The 26,241-nt window shown below is 35.3% G+C and overlaps 1 protein-coding gene across 1 annotated transcript; it reads left to right on the top strand.

Annotated features, from left to right (window-relative positions):
• Positions 1-20,114: 20,114 nt before the first annotated feature.
• Positions 20,115-24,340, top strand: LOC108465015 (uncharacterized). Its single transcript, XM_017765313.2, has 8 exons — positions 20,115-20,409; positions 21,427-21,524; positions 21,703-21,770; positions 21,988-22,060; positions 22,260-22,372; positions 22,469-22,573; positions 22,845-22,944; positions 23,580-24,340. Exons 2-8 carry the CDS (start codon positions 21,441-21,443, stop codon positions 23,754-23,756), a joined length of 720 nt encoding a protein of 239 aa, XP_017620802.1. The 5' UTR covers positions 20,115-20,409; positions 21,427-21,440; the 3' UTR covers positions 23,757-24,340.
• The last annotated feature ends 1,901 nt before the right edge of the window (positions 24,341-26,241 follow it).

The raw sequence follows: 26,241 nt of genomic DNA on the forward strand, positions 1-26,241 counted from the left end.
CCAGTCCATTTGCTGAGCAGTCTGCTACACCTATGGCGTCCAATTTTTTCGATGGAGTTGACAGTCATTTTTTCTCTACCAAGAAGATCAGTGTACTTCTTGATGACAACAACTACCTATATGGCGCCAACAGGTTCTTTTAGTGATTAAAACATATAAACTTTAGCATTTCATTGATCCTGATATTGTTCCTCCTCATCAGATAATTCTTGATGATACTGGGGTGTCACAACCAAATCCTAAGTTCGATCGATTTGAGCAGCAAGACAGTGCGCTTGCATCTTGGTTGCTGTCATCAGTAAGTCCTACTATTCTTCCCATATCATTGACCTAAATACGAGTGCTTAGATTTGAAATGTGCTTGTTAGTGTGTGTGACAGCAAAACCACCTCCTAGTTGATGTTTTATAGACGAGCGTTACATTCACAGTGCAAAGCTGATCTCTCCATGCGAGATTTCTTAATAAAAGTCAAGGGTTACTGTGATCGTCTTGCTGGCTACGGAGAGGTCATTAGTGGGTAAAAACATGTGACTGCTATCCTCAATGGTTTGTCCGTTGAATATGACTCTGTAGTTACAATAATTACTGCGAGTCAGGCTCCTTATAGTGTCCAAGGTGTAACCACGATGCTTCTTGATGCTGAAGCGCGCCAGAAACTCACAATACTGGAAACTCCTAGCTCGACAAATATGGTTTCTCATTCCCCTGAGGTGCCTAATAGCAACAGTGTGTCTGTGCCAGCTTATCGACCCACCTCAAACACTCGTAGTCGCGGGCGCAGACATTTTTTGGGCTCTCGTGTTCAGTGTCAGTTATGCGGAAAATTTGGTCACTTGGTTGATCGATGCTATTACCGATTTGAAACCTCCTACAAGAGCACAAACTACAGGCTTCCTCTCTCTCCTCAAGCAAATGTCTGCATGTTTGGCAATGGGACTCCTATCGCATCCTGGGTATCGCCTCCTATGGCTGTTGCACCTTATCACTTGCACCAAGGATTATTTTCTCCACTAGTCAACGTTCTTTCCTGGACTAATCCTTTTGCTACTGGTCCAGTGCAACATGTCAGTCCTCCTACATCAGTACCATCACACCCTCAGGCTCTTTTTGCTACACTTGGAATAATGGCTGATAATGCCTGGTACCCTGACTCAGGTGCAACTCATCATCTCACAAACTCTCTTACTGCTCTAAGTGAAAGTGGCTCCTATTCTGGCCCAAGTAAAGTATATGTTGGCAATGTTATGGCACTCACTGTCCGATCTACTGGCTAGTCTTCTTTTCGTACTCAATCATGAGCATTATTCATGAGATCCTTATTGTTTGTGCTTGGAATAACCAAAAACCTTTTGTCAGTTTCAAAGTTTGCAAAAGACAATAAGGTGATGTTTGAGTTTTTTCCTACACAGTGTCAGGTTCGAGATCTTCAAACTAAAGAGGTTCTACTTCAGGTTCTGTCCATGATGGCTTGTATAAACTTTCTTTACCTGGCTCGTCCAAGACTGTTGTCCCTTCTGCCTCAATTCAATGTTTTGCTGCTACTGCTACTGCTACTATGCCTTTGAGTTTATGGCACTCTAGATTAGGACACCCTTATAATGCTACACTTAAAAAAGCACTGCATCATTGTAATATGCTTTTTACTTCAAATAAAGACTCTCTTGATTGTGTTGCTTGTCACTTAGGGAAAGAACACAAGTTGCCATTTCCTAAGTCATCGACTGAGCATTCTAAGCCACTTCAGTTGGTAGTTGCAGATTTATGGGGTCCAGCTCTAGTTTCTTCCAACGACTTCTGTTATTATATTGAGTTCACTGATGCATACTCTAGATACACTTGGATCTATTTTTTGCATACAAAACCAGAGGTGCTTACTGTCTTTCCAATGTTTCATAAGCAAGCTGAAAGAACTCTTAGCTATCAGCTTCTTGCCTTGCAAACCGATAGTGGTGGTGAATTTTAGGCATTAAAAGGGTATTTAGCTCAGCATAGCATTCGACAACATGTTACTTGTTCGTATAGCTTTGAGTTAAATGGTTTAGTTGAGCAAAAGCATAGATAGATTGTAGAGGCAGGTCTCTCCATGCTAGCACATGCCTCTATGCCCCTGTCCTACTGGAATGATGCTTTCAGCAGTGCAGTATACTTGATAAATAGGTTGCCTTCTTCTCCTATAGGAAATATAACACCTTATGCAAAGATATTTCAGGTCAAACCAAATTATACTTTTCTCCGAGTTTTTTGCTGTCTTTGCTTTCCCAATCTAAGGTCATTCAACACATATAAGCTTCAATTTCGCTCAACACAGTGCATTTTCCTAGGATATTCACCCTTACATCATAGATATCAATGTCAAGATAAAAATGGTAAAACGTATATTTCTCGTTATGTAACTTTCCATGAGTCAGTATTTCTTTTTTAAAACATCCATTCCAAGGTTGGTTCTCCTATAATATCACCACAATCTAGTGCCAAACTCCTTGTCCTGGCTCTTACCCACCTACCTACTCCCATCTCACCTCCTAATGACATACTTGGTTCTTCAATCAGTGCCTCACGTGGTAACCCCCTGGTCAACTCCCTCAGTACTGGTCAGTCTCTGTGTAGGTCAGCTTTCCCTAATATATCTACCAACAATCCATCAAATCGTCATTAAGTATACTTATCAACATTCTATCACATCTATCGCCTCACCTCTCAGCTTCTATCAACTCTCATGCTATGATCACACGTAGTAAAGTTGGTATTTTCAAACCTAAGGCATACCTAATCAAAGCAGCTAGTTTGTCAAGTGATACTCCTAGTGAAATTCATGAAGCCATGAAGAATGCAAGTTGGACAGCAGTCGTGCACAGTGAGCTTCTAGCTTTGCTTCAAAATAACACATAAACTCTTTGCCTTCTACCTGCTAATCGAAGAACTGTTGGCTACAAATGGTTGTTCAAAGTCAAAAAGAAGGCTGATGGGACAGTAGAACGGCATAAATGTAACACCCCTCACTTGATCCAACTCTAGGATAGGGTTCGAGGCGTTACCGGACTTAAACATTCATAAACATACAAAACTGGGTCACCAACTTAAACATTCATAAACATACAAAATCGGGTCACCAAATTTTGCCCAAAATGAAAACTTTTCAAACACATGCATACTATCCCTTATACAGGCCTTCAAGGCCTAAAACATGCATCGGGACGATTCGGGACACAACCAAAAACATTCGATAAATTTTGGGCAACTTAATAAATTTTCTTGCTTTAGAGAGTCACACGTTAGTGTGGGTGGGTCCGTGTGGTCACAAACGCCCGTGTGGCTTGGGACAAGCCCGTGTCCTCAACCCGTTTAACTCTCTGTTTATGACGTCAGCAAAATAATTTATACCACACTGCCAAGCCACATGCCCGTGTACTTGGCTGTGTCCTCCACACGGTTGAGACACATGGCTGTATCTCTGCCCGTGTAGCTAACACTTAGGCTATTTTCCAAGCCTTATATTGACCTTATTTTTCCCCATACTTTTACACATCATAGACACAAATTATAACATCAATTTAATGTTTAATCAACCTTTGGTGAAATTCAACTAAATAATTTGCATGTTGTCATACATGTGTTTATTACCCAACACTTAATCTCTACACATTCAACAATTGTCCATGTTCAATCATTATCATCTTACTACCATGCGACACATTCACTCCATGGCCATGACCATCTCAAATGGTCTTGGGGCATTCATCATGTACATGTGCCATATACTTCTCATACATAGTGAACAAGTATAATCACATAACCACATCACAGGACATTAACACATACCATAGGCAAATAGGCTTACAAGTCAAAATCATTATAAGCCACATCTAATTGCTATATATAATGAATTAATATAAGCCAACATCTTGGCTAAAACATAAAAACACAAATCAATAATTAAGTCCCTATACATGCTATTCACTTGAAGAAATTAAGTTTCAACAATACTCCAAAGATGGTAGCTTGATAGTGTGAGGTTGCCTCTGACAATCTCCAACCCCGAGCCGACCTGAGGACACTAGAAGAAATGGAAGGGGGAGTAAGCTTTACGCTCAGTAAGTCTGTATGAAAATAATAAGCATTATGACAACTTGTTTCCTTAGGTAAAACAACTATAATTACACTTTTATTCATATTCTGGTCAAGCTATCTACTCGAGTCATAGTCGATAAATTATTTATATCTCGAGACACAGGACTCTAAATTAAGATCCGTTAATTTTCTATAAAACTAGACTCATATATCTTTTTAACACAAAATTTTCGGTCTAGCCAATAAGTACAGTTTATTCCTTAAACTCTCCCTATTTTGCTGTCTGACAGCTTTAACCTCTATCTACTAAAAATCAAATATCTCATAGAATGAGATTAGAATAATGTTCCTGTCTCTTTCTCTTAAAAATAGACTCATTAATGATTTTAGTCATATGAATTTTAACTCGTAATCATTTTTGTAAAATTTCTAGTGATTTTCCAAAGTTAAGATAGGGGAGTCTAGAATCACTCCAACTCTATCTCACAAGAATTTAAATATCTCATAATACATAATTCTTTACTTACATAGTTTCCTTTATGTGAAATTAGGCTCATTAATCTTTAATTTCATATATTATTCATCCTCTAATTCGACTTCCACCATTTATGTTGATTTTTCAAAGTCGGGCTACTGCTGCTATTCAACACTGTTTCGGTGCAAAATCACAATAGCTATCATAATTTCGTTGTCACATTGATCATGGACTCATTATTTCATAAATCCCATATTCAATTACACAATGTAAGTTAACATGATATTGCAACAAAATTCATAATCATAAGCATAAGGATGGTTAATCTTTCAAATCTTTTCACTTGTTCATCACGTATACACATACATATGCATGAATTTGCTTACTCATCATTTATCACATTTCAATAAGGAATCACTTATGAGTATAATGTACGTACCTGTACATATCCATAACATATTGATTAACTTTAGCTTTATCACCATGCCCATCTCGAGACTTTCATTGCGTTATTCATTATAATACCCGTTGAATTTCTCGAAAATCTCGATGGATAATCCATTTACTGTCAAGTCATACAAGTGATCATCTCAAGTACGCACTCCCACGAACCTCACATCTTACGGCGGGATTACCAGTCTAAACTAAATCCCTCGTAATATAAACTCATAAAGTATTTTCAGGATTACTAGTCCAGGCTAAATCCCCTACAACAACATATACTCAAATGAGATCGGATCTGAATTACCAATCCAGGCTAAATTCAGATCCTAATCGGATTACCCGTCCGGGCTAAATCCTTAATGCACACATATTCTTTGGGAGGCTCGATCACTCAAGGAACACCCGTCCGGGCTAGATCCTTTTCTATATTTGAGATCAACGAATTACCCGTTCGGGCTAAATCCTTTTCTGCAACACATGCAGGATCTCAAGTCACGTAAGCCATGGTTTATCCATCGAATTTCCCTTTTTATTCAACCGGGATTTTTATCTTTTCATCAAGTATCTCATTATGTATAGCTGATCATGCAATGTACATCCAATTCAACACATTTCCATGTTTATTATTTAGACATTAGTCCATGAAATAAACATGGTATTGCATACAATTATATTTAGGCATTTGTTACAATATATAATCTTTATATCAACTAAATAAATATCCATCACACAATGCTAACACATCAATTTAAGTTCAAGTATAAACAATAATATTATTGCATTATCATTGACATATGAACCTACCTCATTTTTTTGTACGACTATTTATTTCGAGTTTGTGCTTAACCTTGTTCAACCTCGTTTCTAAGCCCGAATCTTGTTTTCCTTGATCTATAATATCACATTTAGCCTACTAATTAGTCACATTATTCATATGGGTCCAAAAATCATATTTTACAAATTTGCATTTTGACCCCTAAACTTTCACATATTTGCACTTTTTCCTCAATGCTCGTAAAATGATTTTTATTCAATTTCCTTGCATTTCAAGCCTAGACGAATCATTTTCATAACTATGGAAGCCCCTAATTTCCATTAAATCACCCTTTTATGACCAATTTTACAATTTTTACAAAACAGTCTTTTCGGACGTTTTCATCAAAAACTGCTTAGTAAAAGTCGTTTATTACACACCGAGCCTTCATATTATACCATTAAAATTCAAAATACATGCATATCATTCATGGGTAAATTTTTAAACACAAACCCTAGCTCAAATAAATGGTAGAAATAGCTAGAACATGTTACCAGGACTTCAAAAATGCATAGAACGTTAAAAACGGAGCTCGGAATCACTTACTATTGAGCTTAGAAGCTTGAAAAAACCCTAACCATGGCTGATCTTGGTACATTCGGCTGAAGCAAGAAGAAAGGGACACATTTGGGTTTTAAAATTTGTCTTTTAATTCATTTTACCCCTACCAAAATGCCTTTTTTACTATTCTTTCAAATTTTACCCAATCAATGCCATTTTTGTCCAAAAAGTTATACAATGGTCTAATTACCATTTAAGTACCTCCCATTTAAAATTTTATAACAATTAGACACCTCTAACATGTAGAACTCAACTTTTTCACTTTTTACAATTTAGTCATTTTGACCAAATTGAGTGCCCAAACGTCGAAATTTTCGAACGAAATTTTCACAAAATCATTCTGTGAAATCGTAGACTATAAAAATATAATAAAAATAAATTTTCTTACGTCAGATTTGTGGTCCCGGAACCACTATTCTGATTAGACCCTAATTCGAGATGTTACAATAAAGCTTGGTTGGTCACAAAATGATTCTCTCAACATGCTGCCCTTGAATTTTGAGATACCTTCAACCTAGTGGTTCGAGTAGAAACCATTTGAATTGTGCTTGCTACTGCTGTTATAAAGGGCTGGTCCTTGAGGCAAATTGATGTCAACAACGCATTTCTCAATAGCAATCTAACAGAAGAAATCTACATGGATCAACCTCCCGGGTTTGAAGTGTCAGGTACAGATGGTCAGAAGCTAGTTTGTAGGCTGAATAAAGCACTATATGGCCTGTTCCAAGCCCCTCAAGCATGATTTCACACTCTCAAGTAGTTTCTGGTGACTCAGCTGGTTTTCGTGCATCAAAGACTGATAACTCATTGTTCATCCAAGAATCGCCTGAAAACATCTTACTACTTATGGTCTATGTTGATGATATTGTTAAAGCAGGTAGCTCAAATGTATCTATTGATAATGTGTCTTTCGGCTCAATAACAAATTTGCACTCAAAGGCATGGGAAAGCTGAGTTTCTTTCTAGGCATTGAAGTTCAGCAAATGGCACAAGGGTTGCTCTTTAGTCAGAAGAAATATGTTTCAAAAATACTTAACAAGACTAGAATGCTGGATGCAGCAGCTACACCAAACCCCATGGTGAGTACACCTAATTTGACTACAACAGATAATAGCCCTCTGTTTCTTGATGCTCATTTATACCAAAGCACAGTAGGTATGCTTCAGTGCCTATGCATAACACGGCCGAATTTATCATTCTATGTCAACAAATTAAGTCAATATATGAATCTTCCGAGTGAGAATCATTGGAAAGCTAAGAAACGAGTGCTCAAATACCTTAGTGGGACTGTTGATCATGGTCTGTACTTCTCCAAAGGACAAGCTAAAGTAGTGTGCTACTCTGATGCTGACTGGGCCTCATCTGTTGAAGATCGACGTTCTACTACAGGTTATGCGGTGTATCTGGGACCCAACCTTGTTGCATGGAGTTCCAAAAAAACAAGTTGTAGTATCCAGATCATCCTCTGAAGCAGAGTATCACAGTCTAGCCAACTGCTTATCCGACCTGCTATGGGTTAAACAACTAATCAATAAAATCGGTCTGACACTTTCCCAGTCACCTGTGGTCTGGTACAACAACACCTCTACAGTATCCGTAGCTACAAATCCTACTCATCATGATAGAATGAAACATGTCGAGATCGATCACCATTTTCTTTAAGAAAAGGTTCTTGATGGTACCCTACAGAATAACTATGTTCCCTCAACAAAGCAAGTAGCAGATGTCCTTACCTAGCCAATTCCAACAAAATAATTTGTCTCATTTTGAAAAGCTCTTAAAGTTCTTTCAAAAGTTGAAGAAATCGGGAGAATGTTAGAATAACAGTTAAGGTTGATAGTCAGCAGTTAAGGTTGTTAGCTAGTAGTTAATTAGTTAAATAGCAGTTATAGCCTGCATGCGTGTACTCTATATATGTATGAACAGCAATCTCTTGTAAGGAATGAAAATTCAGTATAATGAATTCTTAACACTCAAATAATAAAATCTTACTACGTGTATGATTTTTTTTCCTATATCATCAATGGCCTCACCATTAATAATAATATTTATAATAATAATAATAAATTTTCTCAAGATATTCACTAAAGCAAGTATAATGACTAATTTTTCAAGTTTCGTAAATATATTAAAGAGTAGACATTAGTCATGAGTTTTAAAATTGCATATACCCAAGGTGAGGATCGAACCTTCAACCACTAATTAAGATAGGAGAGATTCTAATTTAGTTTAATAAAATAAATTACTATACATAGGTGCATTTTTATTTAATATTTTTAATAAAAGCTCACGGATGGAGTAATTAATCTATTAAAAATGAGGGTAAATTATACAAATAGTCACCTAACTATGCTCATGTTCTTATTTTGGTCACCCAACTTTAAAAATTTTCAATTTAGGCACTAAGGATTGTGTAACACCCCTTACCCGTTACCGTCGCCGGAACAGGATACAAGGTATTACCAGAACATAACACATACCATTAAACATAACCGAGATATAAATATGTCATCCAATTTGATAGTGCATCGTATAACATATGTCTTGAACAATATTAGCCAACTTTAATGGCTTGTACAAAGTAGCTGGTCGATCTTGTAACTAATATTTTAAACCTAGACAAATATGACACGTAACAAAATAATTAAGCCTACTATACATGCCATAATTCAAAACGTTTAGTTCAAATACCCTAAAGTATGATAGTGCGGGTAGATCTTCACGATCCTTAACTCTGACGAGCAAGCGAAGAACACTATAAGACAAAAGAGAGAAACAAAGTAAGCTTATAGCTTAGTAAGTAAGTATGTAAATACTAATTAAAAAAATCTAACATGTTTACACAACAATTCAAGTATATCTACTTTAACTTCACTATTCATTCCACTTTGATTAAGCTGTCTCTGCTGCGTCATATTCACTAAATAAATCATAACTCGAGTTACAAAACTCAAAATTCAAATCCGTAAAATTTCCCTGAATCTAAACTCATAAAGCTTTTTGATAATTGTTTTCTATAATTTTTGGTTCAGCCGATTAGTACAGTTTATTAGTTAAAGTTTCCCCTGTTACACAGCTCGACTGATCTGACCTCTGTTCACTACGAATTGAATTTCTCTCAGTACACAATTCAAACAACCCTGATGTCTATTTCATTTAAAACTAGTCTCAATAAGGAATTTAGGCATGTAAACTATATTTCTTAATTTGCTTTGTACAATTTTTAATGATTTGTCAAAGTTGGAACAGGGGATCACGTATTCATCCTGAGCGAGTCACATACAATTGTAAATATCTCAAAATATAGAATTTCTTTGCTTGCTCTGTTTCTTTTATATGAAAGTAGACTCATTAAACTTTAATTTCACATCTCATTCAACCTCTAATTATATTCCTCCTATTTTTGGTGATTTTTCAAAATCACGTCACTGCTACCATCTAAAAACAGTTTTAATGCTAATTTCACTCTTTCACAAATTCTTTATGCTAACCTCATTTTAACTTATATATGTATATACCAAAATCATTTTCACCACATTTCATTCACCATAAGTGTAGGTCCAAACCACAATATCACCACAAAACCATCCTGTTGAACAATTCGGATCAATCCTCGATATTTAATGGTTTCAAACACACCCCACCATCATACTTCGTTTAGTTCGGCTCTCTTGTACACATGGTGAACACTTAGTACCACTCATGCGACCTAGCCGATTTGTCTCGTAGCTCTCTTGTCTACATGGTGTCCGTCACTTGGAATCACGCATGCGACCCAGCTACATTTATCTTTCACGTAGCTCTCTTGTCTACATGGGATACATCCCGTATCACACATGTGACCTAGCTACTACATGGTGTCTCGTAGCTTTCTTGTACACATGATGTGCACTCAGCATCATACATGTGACCTAGCTACGCTCCCTCTATTTCATTCGATCTCTCCGAATGTTCAAGTTGGATCTCTCTCTCTATATTTATTTCCATTCTTCCAATAGTCGATTTATATTTTAACATCAGCTAGTGTATTTATATAATAGGCTGAAATATAAGAATGTACATGAAATTATTGTAATATTTACATACAAACTTACCTTGGTGCAAAATGTGGAAATTTTGCAATTTAGTCCAAAACTTTTTCCTTCCCCCGTTCAAGATCAATTCCGCGTCTTTCTTGATCTATAATAACACATTTAGCTCATTTAATACTCATACTATTTATTTCAATCCAAAATTACATCATGGAAAAATTACATTTTGCCCCTAACTTTACAAAATTACAATTTTGCCCCTAGGCTCGGAAATTTAATTTCAACCCTTATCCTTATGTTTTATGATATGCTGAACATTTTCTCTTCTACAACAACATCAAATTCTCACTCTATCATATAGTTATGAACAATAGGTATTTTTACTGATTATCTTGCTTTTACTCGTTTTCACTTAAAACCGAGTAGCACAAGTTATTTAACATAATTTAAAACCTCATATTCTATCATAAAACATAAAATACACAAATTTCACCTATGGGTATTTTTCCAAATATGAACCCTAGGTTAAATTATTACTAGCATAAGCTTAATCGAGCTCAGTGATTCCAAAAGCGTAAAGAACATTAAAAGCGGGCTTGGAATCACTTACTATGGAGCTTGAAAATTGAAGAAACCCTAGCTATGGAGAGAGGAGAATTCGCAGCAACTAAGGAGGATGAGATCAATTTTGTGTTATTTTTCCCATTTTATTTCATTTAATATCCAAATGACCAAAATGCCCTCCTTACTAAACTTTCAAAATTCCTTCCATGTCCAAATTTTGTCCATGAACTTAAAATTGGTCAAATTGCTATTTAAGACCTCCTAATTAATATTCCAAAACAATTTCATACTAAAACTTAGGGATGCAAATTTTGCAACTTATTCGATTTAGTCCCTACTTTCAATTTAAGCACTTTAGGTATAGAATTTCATCACGAAATTTTCACACAATCATGCAATCATATCATAAACCCCAAAATAATTATAAAACAATTATTTCTATCTGGATTTGTGGTCACGAAACCACTATTCCTATTAGGCCCTAATTCGGGTTGTCACAATTCTCCCCCTTTTGAGATTTTCGTCCCGAAAATCTTACCAGAAAGAGGTTTGGGTCTTGTTTCCTCATAGCTTCCTCGGGTTCCCACGTAGCCTCTTCTATCCCATGTCGTGCCACAATACTTTCACTAAAGCTATACTTTTATTTCTTAAGCTGTTTAACCTCTCGAGCCAAAATCTTTATTGGTTCCTCCTCATAGGTCATATCCGATCGAATCTCAATTTCATTGGGAAATCACATGTGAAGGATCGAACGATAACGTCGCAACATTGATACATGAAATACGTTATGAATTCTTTCTAACTCTTCCGTAAGGCCAACCGATATGCCATCTGGTCCAATTCTCTCAAGAATCTCGTGACGGGCCAATAAAACGCGGACTCAACTTGCCTTTTCGACTAAATCTCGAATCTTTTCCATGGTGACACCTTCAAGAACACTTTATCACCCACGAAATTCAATCTCTTTTCTTTTTAAATCGCATATGACTTTTGTCGATCTGAAGCGACTTTCAAGCAATCCCGAATTACTTTTATTTTCTCTTGGTTTCTTTAACTAGATCAACTCCATGAATCTGTTTCTCACTAAGCTCGGTCCAATATAAAGGAGTCCGACACTTACGACCATACAAGGCTTCAGATGCGGTGCCATTTGTATACTTGATTGATAAGCGTTATTGTAGGCAAACTCAATCAAAGATAGATATTTCTCCCAACTACCTCCAAATTCTAAAACACAACATCTAAGCATATCTTGAGTACCGGATTACTCTTTCCGTTTGACCATCTGTTTGTGGATGAAATGCGGTACTAAAGTTCAATTTTGTACCCAAAGCTTCTTGTAACTTTTTCCAAAATCTCGAGGTAAATCTTGGATCTCTATCGATATTATAGACATAGGTACTCCGTGCAACTTCACAATTTCAGCAATATATAATTGGCTAATTTATCAAGTGAGTAATCGGTGCGTCTTGGTATAAAGTGGGTGACTTTGTTAATCTATCAACCACTACCCAAACAACATCCTTCTTTTTAGGAGTTAAAGGCAAACCGGTTACAAAATCCATGGTAATCTTGTCCCATTTCCACTCGAGCACCATTACGGTTGAAGTAATCCCAAGGCACTTGATGTTCACTTTTACTTGTTGATGATCAAACACTTGGTTACAAATTCGAAATGTCCTTTTCATACCGCCACCAATACAACTTCTTTAAATCATTATACATTTTTGTGCTACTAGGATGAACTGATAAATGACCATTGTGCGCCTCATGTAATATTTTTGAATCAATTTATCGTTTTTCGGCACACATATCCCGTCTCGAAACATCAAGCAGTCATCTAGTCCAACTCGAAAATCGAGTCGTAACTTCGATTCGCATTGAGTTCTCTTGATCCGCAACTCACTATCATTCTTTTGAGCATCACAAATCAATCGGAGAAATAACGGTTTAGCTCTCATCTCTGCTAAGATTGACTCATCATCGACAATGCTAACCCGTGTTCATGGCTCTCAAAGTAAAAAGAAATTTTACGCTCAAGGCGTCAAGAACTACATTTGCTTTTCCGGATGATAATCAATCACTAGATCATAATCCTTTAATAATTCAAGCCATCTTATTGTCGCAGATCCAGATCCTTTTGATTCATCAAGTACTTCAAACTTTTGTGATCGGTAAAAATTCGGCATTTTTCACCGTACAAATAATGTCGCCAAATCTTCAAGGCAAAAACAACAATGCCGGTTCCAAATCATGTGTAGGATAGTTCTTCTCATGCGGTTTTAACTGTCTCAAGCATAAGCTACCACTTTACCCTCTTGCATCAACACACATCCAAGGCACATCAATGATGCATCACTATAAATTACGAACTCCTTTCCGACTAAAATTGTACTAAAATTGGTGCTTGATCAATCGTGCTTTCAACTTTTCAAAACTTTGTTGACATTTATCAGTCCATTCAAACTTAACATTCTTTTGCAACAACTTAGTCATAGGAGAGGCAATCATCGAAAATCCTTCAACAAAGCGTCTATAATACCGGCTAAGCCTAAAAGCTTCTAACCTCGGATACATTCTTGGCGGTTTCCAATCAACAATCGCAGAAATCTTGCTTGGATCCACCGAATACCATCACCGAGACTATATGCCCCAAAATCCGACTTCACGAAGCGAACTCACTTTTACTAAACTTGGCAAATAGTTTCTTTTCTCTCAAGATCTCGCAATATAGTTCTCAAGTGTTCGGCATGTTCGGACTCATCTCGAGAATAAATTAAAATGTCATCTATAAATACTACTACAAACTTATCCAAATATGGTAGGAAGATCCGATTCATTAAGTCCATAAATATATCTGGAGCATTTGTTAAGCGAAAGGCATCACAAGAAACTCATAATGTCCATACCTTGTCCTAAAGGCGGTTTTGGCACATCGACTCCTTAACTCTCAAATTGGTAGTAACCGGACCTCAAATCAATCTTTGAAAACACTGTGGCCCCCTTTAAGCGATCGAATAAATCATCAATCCTCAAGAATGGGTACTTGTTCTTTGTAGTCACCTTATTGTCGAGCGGTAATCAATGCAAAGTCTCAAACCATCCTTCTTCTTTACGAATAATACAGGAGCACCCCAGGGAGAGAAACTCGGTCTCACAAATCCCTTGTCTGTTAACTCCTGCAACTGAGCCTTCAATTCTTTTAATTCAGTCGGAGCCATTCTATATGGAGCAATCGAGATCGGTGCAGGATCCGGCAACAAATCAATGGCAAAATCTATCTCTCTGTTCGGAGGCAACCCAGGCAATTCCTCTGGAAATACATCTGGAAACTCACAGACTATCGGTACTGATTCAAATTTCAGTTGAGGCAACTCAATATTCATTACATAAGCCAGATAAGCTTCACACCCTTTTCTCATGTATTTCTGTGCAGACATGTGCGAAATCACCATAGGCAATTTATTTGATTCATCTGTTTCAACCCACAGAATTTCTCCATTTTCACATTTCAACTCTAGTGTCTTTTGTTTACAATCTACCTTAGCATCATACAATGTTAACCAGTCCATTCCCAAGATAACGTCAAACTCACCAAATGGTAATAACATCAAGTTGGCCGGAAAACAGTGACCTTGAATCATTAATGGGCAATTCTTGCAAACCTTGTCAACTAGCACATATTGGCCTAAGGGGTTCGACACTTTAATCGTAAACTCAGTAAATTCAACAGGCAACTTTTTATTGGATACTAAATTTATGCAAATATAGGAATGAGTGGACCCGGATCAATCAATGCAATAACAATAGTATCATAGAGAGAAAATGTACCAAGAATGACATCGGAGATGATGCATCTTCTCGACACGTATAGCATAAGCTCTAGCAGTGCTCTAGCCCGATCTTGCCGTTAAATCTTTCATCACAGTTTACTACTAGTCCCACCTCCAGTATTTCTTGGTGGTCTACCTCTACTAGCGGTGGTATTCATCTAGCACTCAAATCTTTCTTCTTTAACTTTCTCCGGACAATCTCTAATAAAATGCTCGCGAGAACACTTTGAAACAAGCTCGCTCGGTCCCCAACACTCACCATAATGTTGCTCGCCACATTCTTGACACTCGGGCTTTCTAGGTCGCACATTACCCACACTTGCCATCAAGTAGCTTGAGCTTTAGACCCGAATATGCTCTACCACGATCTCTGTGTGAATCCCCAATTGAAACTGTCATACGAGGGTTTGTCTCTTTGGACCTCTTTGGTTGAGATTGAAATGGCTTGCTTATCTGTCTTTTTCGACATTTCGAGCCTCAATAGCGACTTTTCTTCTTTCTTTGTTCAATTCTTGACTTTAAGAGCTCGATCAACCAATACTACAAATTCTTTCAACTCCAAAATTCCTACAAGCACTTTAATGTCTTCATTCAGCCCATCTTCAAATCTTCTACACATAATGGCCTCGGTGGACACACATTCACAGGCATACTTGTTGAGTCTTACAAATTCGCGTTCATACTCGCTACTGGACATTTTCCCTCGCTTCAATTCAAGGAACTCCTTCCGTTTTGATCAATAAATCGCTGACTTATGTATTTCTTTCTAAATTCTTCTGGAAGAAATCCCAAGTAACTTTTCTTTTGGCACCATGCAACCAAAGTCTTCCACCGGTGGTAAGCGAATCTCTCAAAAGTGATCAAAGACACTTTAAGCATTCCTCGGTGTACATGAGAGCTCATAAAATATCTGGGTAGAATTTTCAAGCGAATTCCGCTTTCTCGGGATCATCATCAACCTTTGCTCTAAACTCTTGACCCCTTGTTTTGAATCTTGTCAACCGGAGGCTTGTTCATTCTTACCAAATCTATACCTTGAGCATTCTGAGGAATCGTCCGAGGTATAGGAGGGGTGGAGGAGGTTGAGCATTTGGATTTGCTCGAATAAATTCAAGATACCAATTGTTCATCATTTGGAGAAAGGCATCCGAGCCTCATCTCCTTGTCTCAATGTCTCAGTCTACTTTCCACAGTAGCGGTCCCTTGTGCGGGGCCGGCGCATTACTAAGACATCATCGTAGCAGTTCCTTCAGGATCCATTACTATATTAAAACAAAACACGTTTAGAATAATCAGAGTCACCACACTATCACAATATTTTTATGGCATGTATAGCTAGACTTTTACACACACTTTATTAGTCCGAGAACCGACTAAACCATGGCTCGATACCACTAAATGTAACACCCTTACTCGTTACGTCATAGGAACAGATACAAGGTATTACCGAACATAACACATACCATTAAACATAACAGAGATATAAATATGTCATCCAATTTGATAGTGCATCGTATAACATATGTCTTGAACAATATTAGCCAACTTTAATGGCTTGTACAAAGTAGCTGGTCGAATCTTGTAACTAATATTTTAAACCTAGACAAATATGACACGTAACAAAATAATTAAGCCTACTATACATGCCATAATTCAAAACGTTTAGTTCAAATACCCTAAAGTATGATAGTGCGGGTAGATCTTCACGATCCTTAACTCTGAGCAAGCGAAGAACACTATAAGACAAAAGAGAGAAACAAAGTAAGCTTATAGCTTAGTAAGTAAGTATGTAAATACTAATTAAAAAAATCTAACATGTTTACACAACAATTCAAGTATATCTACTTTAACTTCACTATTCATTCCACTTTGATTAAGCTGTCTCTACTGCGTCATATCCACTAAATAAATCATAACTCGAGTTACAAAACTCGAAATTCAAATCCGTAAAATTTCCCTGAATCTAGACTCATAAAGCTTTTTGATAATTTTTTTCTATAATTTTTGGTTCAGCCGATTAGTACAGTTTATTAGTTAAAGTTTCCCCTGTTACACAGCTCTACTGATCTGACCTCTGTTCACTACGAATTGAATTTCTCTCAGTACACAATTCAAACAACCCTGATGTCTGTTTCATTTAAAACTAGTCTCAATAAGGAATTTATGCATGTAAACTATATTTCTTAATTTTCTTTGTACAATTTTTAATGATTTTTCAAAGTTGGAACAGGGGATCACGTATTCATCCTGAGCGAGTTACATACAATTGTAAATATCTCAAAATATAGAATTTCTTTGCTTGCTCTGTTTCTTTTATATGAAAGTAGACTCATTAAACTTTAATTTCATATCTCATTCAACCTCTAATTATATTCCTCCTATTTTTGGTGATTTTTCAAAATTACGTCACTGCTACCATCTAAAAACAGTTTTAATGCTAATTTCACTCTTTCACAAATTCTTTATGCTAACCTCATTTTATCTTATATATGTATATACCACAAATCATTTTCACCACATTTCATTCACCATAAGTGTAGGTCCAAACCACAATATCACCACAAAACCATCCCGTTGAACAATTCGGATCAATCCTCGATATTTAATGGTTTCAAAGACACACCCCACCATCATACTTCGTTTAGTTCGGCTCTCTTGTACACATGGTGAACACTTAGTACCACTCATGCGACCTAGCCGATTTGTCTCGTAGCTCTCTTGTCTACATGGTGTCCGTCACTTGGAATCACGCATGCGACCTAGCTACATTTATCTTTCACGTAGCTCTCTTGTCTACATGGGATACATCCCGTATCACACATGTGACCTAGCTACTACATGGTGTCTCGTAGCTTTCTTGTACACATGATGTGCACTCAAGCATCATACATGTGACCTAGCTACGCTCCCTCTATTTCATTCGATCTCTCAGAATGTTCAACCAGATCTCTCTCTATATTTATTTCCATTCTTCCAATAGTCGATTTATATTTTAACATCAGCTAGTGTATTTATATAATAGGCTGAAATATAAGAATGTACATGAAATTATTGTAATATTTACATACAAACTTACCTTGGTGCAAAATGTGGAAATTTTGCAATTTAGTCCAAAACTTTTCCTTCCCCGTTCAAGATCAATTCGCGTCTTTCTTGATCTATAATAACACATTTAGCTCATTTAATACTCATACTATTTATTTCAATCCAAAATTACATCATGGAAAAATTACATTTTGCCCCTAACTTTACAAAATTACAATTTTGCCCCTAGGCTCGGAAATTTAATTTCAGCCCTTATTCTTATGTTTTATGATATGCTGAACATTTTTTGCTTCTACAACAACATCAAATTCTCACTCTATCATATAGTTATGAACAATAGGTATTTTTACCGATTATGCCGTTTTACTCGTTTTCACTTAAAACCGAGTAGCACAAGTTATTTAACATAATTTAAAACCTCATATTCTAATTTCACCTATGGGTATTTTTCCAAATATGAACCCTAGGTTAAATTATTACTAGCATAAGCTTAATCGAGCTTCCGGGATTCCAAAAACGTAAAGAACATTAAAAACGGGGCTTGGAATCACTTACTATGGAGCTTGAAAGTTGAAGTAACCCTAGCTATGGAGAGAGGGAGAATTCGGCAGCAACTAAGGAGGATGATGATCAATTTTGTGTTATTTTTCCCATTTTATTTCATTTAATATCCAAATGACCAAAATGCCCTCCTTACTAAACTTTCAAAATTCCTTCCATGTCCAAATTTTGTCCATGAACTTAAAATTGGTCAAATTGCTATTTAAGACCTCCTAATTAATATTCCAAAACAATTTCATACTAAAAACTTCCGGGATGCAAATTTTGCAACTTATTCGATTTAGTCCCTACTTTCAATTTAAGCACTTTAGGTATAGAATTTCATCACGAAATTTTCACACAATCATGCAATCATATCATAAACCCCAAAATAATTATAAAACAATTATTTCTATCTTGGATTTGTGGTCACGAAACCACTATTCCGATTAGGCCCTAATTCGGGTTGTCACAGATTGAATTTGTTCTTGTTTTGGTCACTCACAGTTAAAAGGATAACAAAAAGTCTTTTTTTAACTAGTATAATAACATACTTAGTCCTCAGTACTTATAAATTAAATCAATTTGATCCTAATTCTCAGTAATTCAGTAAATCTAACCATTTACATTTACAAATACTATCAATTTGATCCTCAAACTTTCTAACCAAAACTTTCATCTTTTAAAATAAAGGCATTCTACATTTATAAATTTGTAGAACCTAAAGAAGAAGAAAAACTTCTCTCAACTAGTGAGTCGTTTTTCGAGTCAATTCCTGATACTAATAAGTTTATCTTAAAATTTTATTTCATTTTTTCATTAGTTTTCTTCTAAATATGATATTATATAACTCTTTGGTTGATTAAACATTAGCTCAAGAAACGAAAAACCTTAAAAAATAATTTAGATTTACTCTTGTTAGCATTATGGTATTTCCTTCAAAGTACATGGAAATAGTCAACGAAATTAGTCCTTGAAATTGGATATTAAATTTAGAGTTAAGACAAAATGGCTTTGAAAAATTCAATTATTCAATTAATAGTTATATAAAAAAAGCATGAAAACTTAATTTTCCATAAGAAAAAAAGTGAAAGAATTAATTGAATTTCTTTTGTTACATTGATAATGATTTTTATTTTATAAACCGATTAGAGATTATTTCGTGTTCTATTTATTTTAATTTTAAATTCACAATAAGTAATACGCATCACTAATAATCGATTTAGCGTCAAATCATTATTCAAATTGATTAAAAACAAAATTATGCTACTTATAAAAACGAAAATTATGCTACTCGAGTGAAAAATTATCTTTTACATGAAAAATTATCTTTTACAAATATTAAATTATTTATATAATTTTATTATATGTTATATTTAAAAAAACATTATTTTCTATTATTTTTAATGGTGTTTAGTTAATTTCTAATACTAATTTCTTAAAATATAAACACAATGGTAATGTACCTAATTGGATCATTTCAATTATAAATAAAACAATTAATAGATCTTTGAATGTCTCTGTTTTAAAAGTTGAAAGTTTTGGTTAGGAAGTTTGAAGATCAATTGATAAAATTTGTAATGTAAATAGTTAAATTTATTGAATTATTTAAAATTAAGATCTAATTGATAGAATATATAAATATTAAAAATTAAATGTATAATCATACCGGTTAGACTTTCTATTATTAATTTAACTGTGGTGACCAAAACAGCAAGAAATATAAACCTTAATACCTAAATTGAAAATTTTAACACAATTCGTATAGTTTACCAAAAAAATCTCCTAGCCATAATTATTATTTATTTTTAATTTCTTGGAAGGTGTCACCGCTGATACACAAAGCAAAGGGAGTCTTAATATTGGCAAAGAAAATAAAATAGTATAAAAATTTATAGAAATCAGACGGAAAGAAGAGAGAGGGCGTGGTCACTCACCGGCGAGAGAGATCCAAAGGCCAAAAGGAACGCAGAGAACCAGGGGAGCTGCTGCACTCCCAATTCAACAGCAAATCAACTCTTAACCTGCTGCAGGTATTTCTTGATACGTTAAAGATCAACCTGTCTTTTCCCACCTCCAAATCTTTGATAAAATTACGCAAAATGATCTTCATATTTGTGTGAATTTTCTCGCTGATTTTCATTTCCCATGTTTGTTTGTCTGTTCAGGGCACCAATCTCTTTTTGGGTTCTTTTTAATGTATGCAAAACGTCAGTCTTTTGTTTTGGGAAGAACCACAAAATTGAGGAATATTTCTGGGCTGGATTTATCGATTAATGTCTCAAACTTAAATATCGTTGTTTGGGTGTTTTTAGTTTTTGCATATGCACGACCAATTCCATTTCCTCATTGGACTTGGATGATGGATTTTTGATGATTGGTGTTTACCTGCTTGATTGCCACATTGTTTTATTGAGATATAATCCTCCAATGATGTTCCAAATACATGGAAAGCTTTGAAAAAAATTAAACACATCCTTGTTGGACATGTCTCATCCGATACACCGGGTTTGAGTAACACAGCATTGAATTACCAAATTAAATAACGCTATCGAACTAAATTTCTTCATAGCCAAACTCAAGATAGATCCACTTAATCAGTAGTGTACATCAGTACTGTCTTTTGCTCAGCAATTTTCAAACCCTGATGCAGGTAGTATGGCCTTCTAGTGTTTGGTTTTGGATTACTCAGTGACCTGAGAAAATACAATATACATTGTTAAAATTCTATAAATCGTGTATTTGTAAAAACCGACTGCTAGTTAATCACGATAGAAAAAGTTAATTGAATGGTTGGTTGCATTCTGATTTTAAAATTTAATATTTTTTTGGCAATTTAATGTTATTTTCTTGTAATAAATTTACTTGCCCCCATAATTTCCCATTTCTGATGAAGCTGCTAGGGAGGAGTATTGTTGTCCTTGAGACCAACCATCAATGAATAAACAGCTATAAAATGCAGTGCTGACTGTCCAGCTAACTTTTGGGGGAACTATTACTTATCTTTGACTATTAGCCTTGTTTATCAATTTTTTAAAATTTGGTTACAGGTCAGGGATTAGAGATGGGAAGGAGTAAAACAGAAGTGAATTTTCAAAGGTTACTTGCAGCTGCACCTCAACAAAGGAATCATTCTAAACTCATGCATGTATGTCCACTCATGTATCAAGTCTAGTTATTAATTATATTATCTGGTGACAATTTTGCTTAAATGCCTTTCATAGACTGATGATTGTATTTCATCCCTGGAGTGGTTTTTTTTTTTTTTTTCATTTTAAATTTGGGAATGATGTAAAGAATTCAACCTTTATTTTCGTCATTTGCAGTATGTTGCGACTTTACGAGAACTTTTAGAACAGTTAGCTGAAGAGAGAACACCTGAAGGTTTACCTAGGTTGATTTTTTTCTTCCCTTATTATGCTGTAATTTGATTCAGATGGTACTTGAACTTCTAATTTGTTATGCAACACAATAACATAAGCAAAAAAAAAAAGATAATGTTGTTCTCTGATAACTGATTCCTCTGTACATCTCTTATGCTACATATTTTGTTGTTTTGTTTCCGTGACAGCTTATTGACTTTTCAAATTTATTTTGGTTTTCTTCCCCAGAGTTTCAAGTGCTGTGGTCAATGATTATTCAAAAAAGATTGAGGAAATTGCTTCAGAATTAACTGCCCCACTGGTGTGTTTATATGTTCTTTAAGGATTATCTTATAATGTTTCAATGAATAGCTTGGATTTGTAAAAAGGAAGTCCAAAAATGATAGGGCAGGACTTATAAATATATAGGCAGTAAAATTCTTTCTTCCATGTTATGCCTTTTAATTATCCACATGCGTGCTTGTAATCGTTAACCATTCTTTTGTCTGGTTAATTTGTAGCCCGAGATTAAGGTATCCCAGGAGCCCATCACAAGAAACTCTTTTAAGCAGAGTCCTAAATCGGATTCAGAAAACCACATGCCTTCCTCTCCAGGATTAAGAAGGAGAGTTGTGTAAGTCAATCTTATGTACTGAGGATGACTGTAATTCATATTAGCTGTTAAACTTTATTGTAAACTTTGTTTCAATTGCTTGGAGTTATTTAACAGGCCTGCCTCGAACATCAAAGATAGAACTCATGAAATCACTGAGGCTGATGCATCTGCACCTATCAAACTAGATGCTGCAGCAGAAGCACACATACAGAAGCACAGGTATCATTTATTATTTCTATTACCTGCGATACCTTGAGTCAAAATTATGCTTTGTCCTAGACACGGTTAACATTTGGTATAAATTACGATATCTCTTTTCTGGAAGGAACTGAAACAATGGTGTCAGGAAATGGGCTCATTTCACTATGGTACTGATTATGTCAAAGACATATTAGAGGCAGCCTGAGTTATAAGCTTGAATATATATCCATGTTCATTTGGGTTTATTTTTCTGTTAATGGCTGTTAACTTATATTCTCCTCCAAAACAGAAAGCTTCAAGAGGATTTAACTGATGAGATGGTTGGATTGGCACAGCAACTTAAAGAGCGTAGTCTCATGATGAGCCGGTCCTTGGAGAACACTGAAAAGGTAAAATCAGCTTGTATACTTTTAATTTTTCCATTATTTCTTATTGATTTCATATTCTTGATATGACATACTATGTGCCAATCTTACATGTTTTGGAGTATATAAGCTTAGAGTCAAATTACTCTGAAGCTGTTAGGATTGTCCCCGTTACAGGATTCAAGTCTGGGTTAGGTCACATTGTACTGATTTCTAACTGGTCGGATTACTTTAATTTGGCTTTATAACAAAAGAGGTATTTCTAAGAAATAGCTAAGCATTATGACTGGGTTTTAAAGGTAAAAGAGGATGTTGTAATAGCATGTGTTTATATATTTCTCCCCGTGTTACCTCTCTGACTTGTTTCGTATAGCATGACATCATTGAAGCAATGTTTTCATATTTAACTCCCATTGGTTATTAGCATCCAAGCTTAAGAGTATTTGTTTAAGTCTTGAGTGCTAAACCTGTATTTGCCAAGTTTATGCTTCTCTGCAATCCATTTTGTTCAACTAATGAGCATTTGCAGTTTCATGTTTTCTAATGCACCTCCCGGCATAAATTCGTATTGCATGTGTGTGTGAGGGAGAATGGTCTTGCTTTTCATGTTTTATTTACAACTGTTGATGGTCTTATAAACTAATTACGGTGCACTGTAGATACTTGATTCCACTGAGACAGCTATTGAGCAGAGTCTTGCTACCACCGGGCATACTAATGTACGTGCAATGAAGATATATTCTGAAACCTCTAAGACTACATGTTTTCAATGGCTTCTAATGTTAGCCATGATATGTGTTTTCATCATGGTTGTGCTTCTGATTCGTGTAACATAAAATAGTTCTTGAAAATGACTACTCATCTGGGAAGACTCATGACGTAAATGCTTTTACCTATTGAAACGATGCCTGCCATGATTAGCGCTTCTTCATTCTATCAATGTGTTATAAGTAGGTTTTACTGGCTATACATTTGTAGAATCGAGGTTTAGTACTGGCAGATGCAACTTTTGTAGTTTGTTGCTGATGATGATTAACGTTCAGTTCTGTATATATTTATCTTTTTCCCATATCATTGTTTGTCGATCGTATGAGATCGATAAATTTAGTTGTTTGTCGATGAATGTTTTCTTTGAAGCATAGGTTCCCGGGTTGAAACTAATATAATTCGTCTTCAGTAGCATTTTGGAGTGAGTCCTTCATTAATGTGATTTCAGTTCAACTAAGGGATAACCGAAATCGGTATTGGTTTCAAGGTTGAAGAAAAAAACATAAGCAAGAATAACCCAGGTATGTGTTCAAAGTGGGTATGTTTAAAATTTTATTTTCTTTTGAAGTTCTTTATGTATTTGGAGGACTATGTATTTGTGTACGGATATAAATTACGCATGGGTGTCAGATATAATTTCTTTTTTTAAAAATGAGAGTAAGATATAATTTCTCTTTTTGAAAAAAAAAAAGAAGTGAAGTTGAAACTCACATAGATGTGAATTGAACTTTTGTACAATACAATAAATCCAAAATCGAGGTCAATTGTGATATAGAAAGCGAGTGAAACTGCCATATTTGATTCTAAATGAGATTATGATGGGCTTTTTAAAAAAGTGTACGATGTATAATTTTTCCCAATATTAAATTTTTCTATATTAAATTGAGATGTAAAATTTACCTCTTTTTTTTATATTGAAAATGGCAAAATTCTTTGAAAACGCACACAAAAATGTTATAAATAAAAGCAGAAAACAATTAGAATCCGTAATTGTATAAAATGGAAAACATTTTTTATAGGTAATAGTGAGCCGAGTAGTTATTATAATTCTTTGTCTTGTTTGGCATGGTCTTGCTTTAAACTAGATATATATATATTAAAATTATAAATACAAATATTATATACACTTTTCATATATGCAAAATAAAACCAATCTCATAATCAACGATATATGTAATTCAAGGTAACATGACAATTCAAATTTCCAAACTAACTATTTATAATATATAACTGCCTCAAAACCTAAGTGCATGTCATTTATTGAAATTAAATGAACTATACAAACATTGTTGTGTCGAGTGTTGCAGTTTGGATGTTGGATCACTTCTCAAGTCTTCGAGATCTGTTAATGCCTGTGTGCAGAACAAACAAACCATACACTAAGTAATAAAGCTTAGGGGTATTCTCATGATTCAAGTCATATAATCAAAACATTAACACAATAAATATAATCACTGCATGATTTAGTTTCCACCATTTCATTGTCACCAATCCATGTTATACTTATAAACCAAATCATACAATGTCAGATTCAACAATTCAATATAGACATGTCATACTATACTTTCTACCATCAAAAGTATGCCCATTTCCTTTTCAATTCATACCATTCATTTATATCATTATTCATTTTTGTATCGAATCTATTAATTTGCTTATTATTATATCAGCCCACTGGGCTTATATAAACCGATTCACAAGGTCTTTTACACGAAATCTCTAATCATATTCATATATAATACCATTTCATAATATTGTTTCAATTTATTATCATTTATGAAGTTCATGCTTTATAAACCCCTATTAACTAGACTCAAACTCAAGACAGATACACGAATCATCCAATCAACACACCAATTTGGAAACTCAATGCATTATTGGATAAACTGAAGCAAATATACTAGCATACATAGTGCATCATCTGTAACATCCCTAACCCGTATCCATCGTCGGATTAAGGTTACTGAACATTACTGAACAAACGAAACATTTAAACATACTTTTCATACATTATCATAAATACATTACAAAAAAAACATTCGTATACATATCGTCCCTAATCGAGCCCTTAAGGCCCTAAAAATACCTTAGAAATGATTCGGGACTGCATTGAAAACATTTGGAAAATTTAAGAAAAATTCACAAAATTTGACTACAGGGGTCACACGGCTGTGTGCCTCACATGGCTAAGACACACGCCCGTGTCTTAGGCCATGTAACCTTTGAACTAGGGACACATGGTCGTGTCCCAGCCCATGTTCTCACCCTTGTAATTCTCTGACTAGGGTTACACACCTGTGTAACTCTCGAAATTACCCCACACACCCATGTGCTAAGCCGTGTAACTGAATGACTTGCATGCAAAGGAATCTACAGGAGACATACGACCGTGTCGCCAAGCCGTGTGTCACATATGGCTGAGTCACATGCCCATGTCTCAGGTCGTTTGTACATAAATTTGCCCAAAATCAAGCCACTTCCAACACGAAACCATGCATCAACCTATAGGCCTTTTTTACACATAATCAAGACATCAAAATTCTATCAAAACAT

This window comes from Gossypium arboreum, chromosome 10 (genome assembly GCF_025698485.1).
Source record: "Gossypium arboreum isolate Shixiya-1 chromosome 10, ASM2569848v2, whole genome shotgun sequence".
NCBI lineage: Eukaryota > Viridiplantae > Streptophyta > Magnoliopsida > Malvales > Malvaceae > Gossypium > Gossypium arboreum.

Excerpts from the sequence above, each read along its gene's own strand:
- LOC108465015 (XM_017765313.2), top strand. The coding sequence starts at position 21,441 with ATGGGAAGGAGTAAAACAGAAGTGAATTTTCAAAGGTTACTTGCAGCT. Across the intron at positions 21,525-21,702 it reads ATCATTCTAAACTCATGCAT|TATGTTGCGACTTTACGAGA; the intron begins GTATGTCCACTC and ends CGTCATTTGCAG. Across the intron at positions 22,945-23,579 it reads CCTTGGAGAACACTGAAAAG|ATACTTGATTCCACTGAGAC; the intron begins GTAAAATCAGCT and ends GGTGCACTGTAG.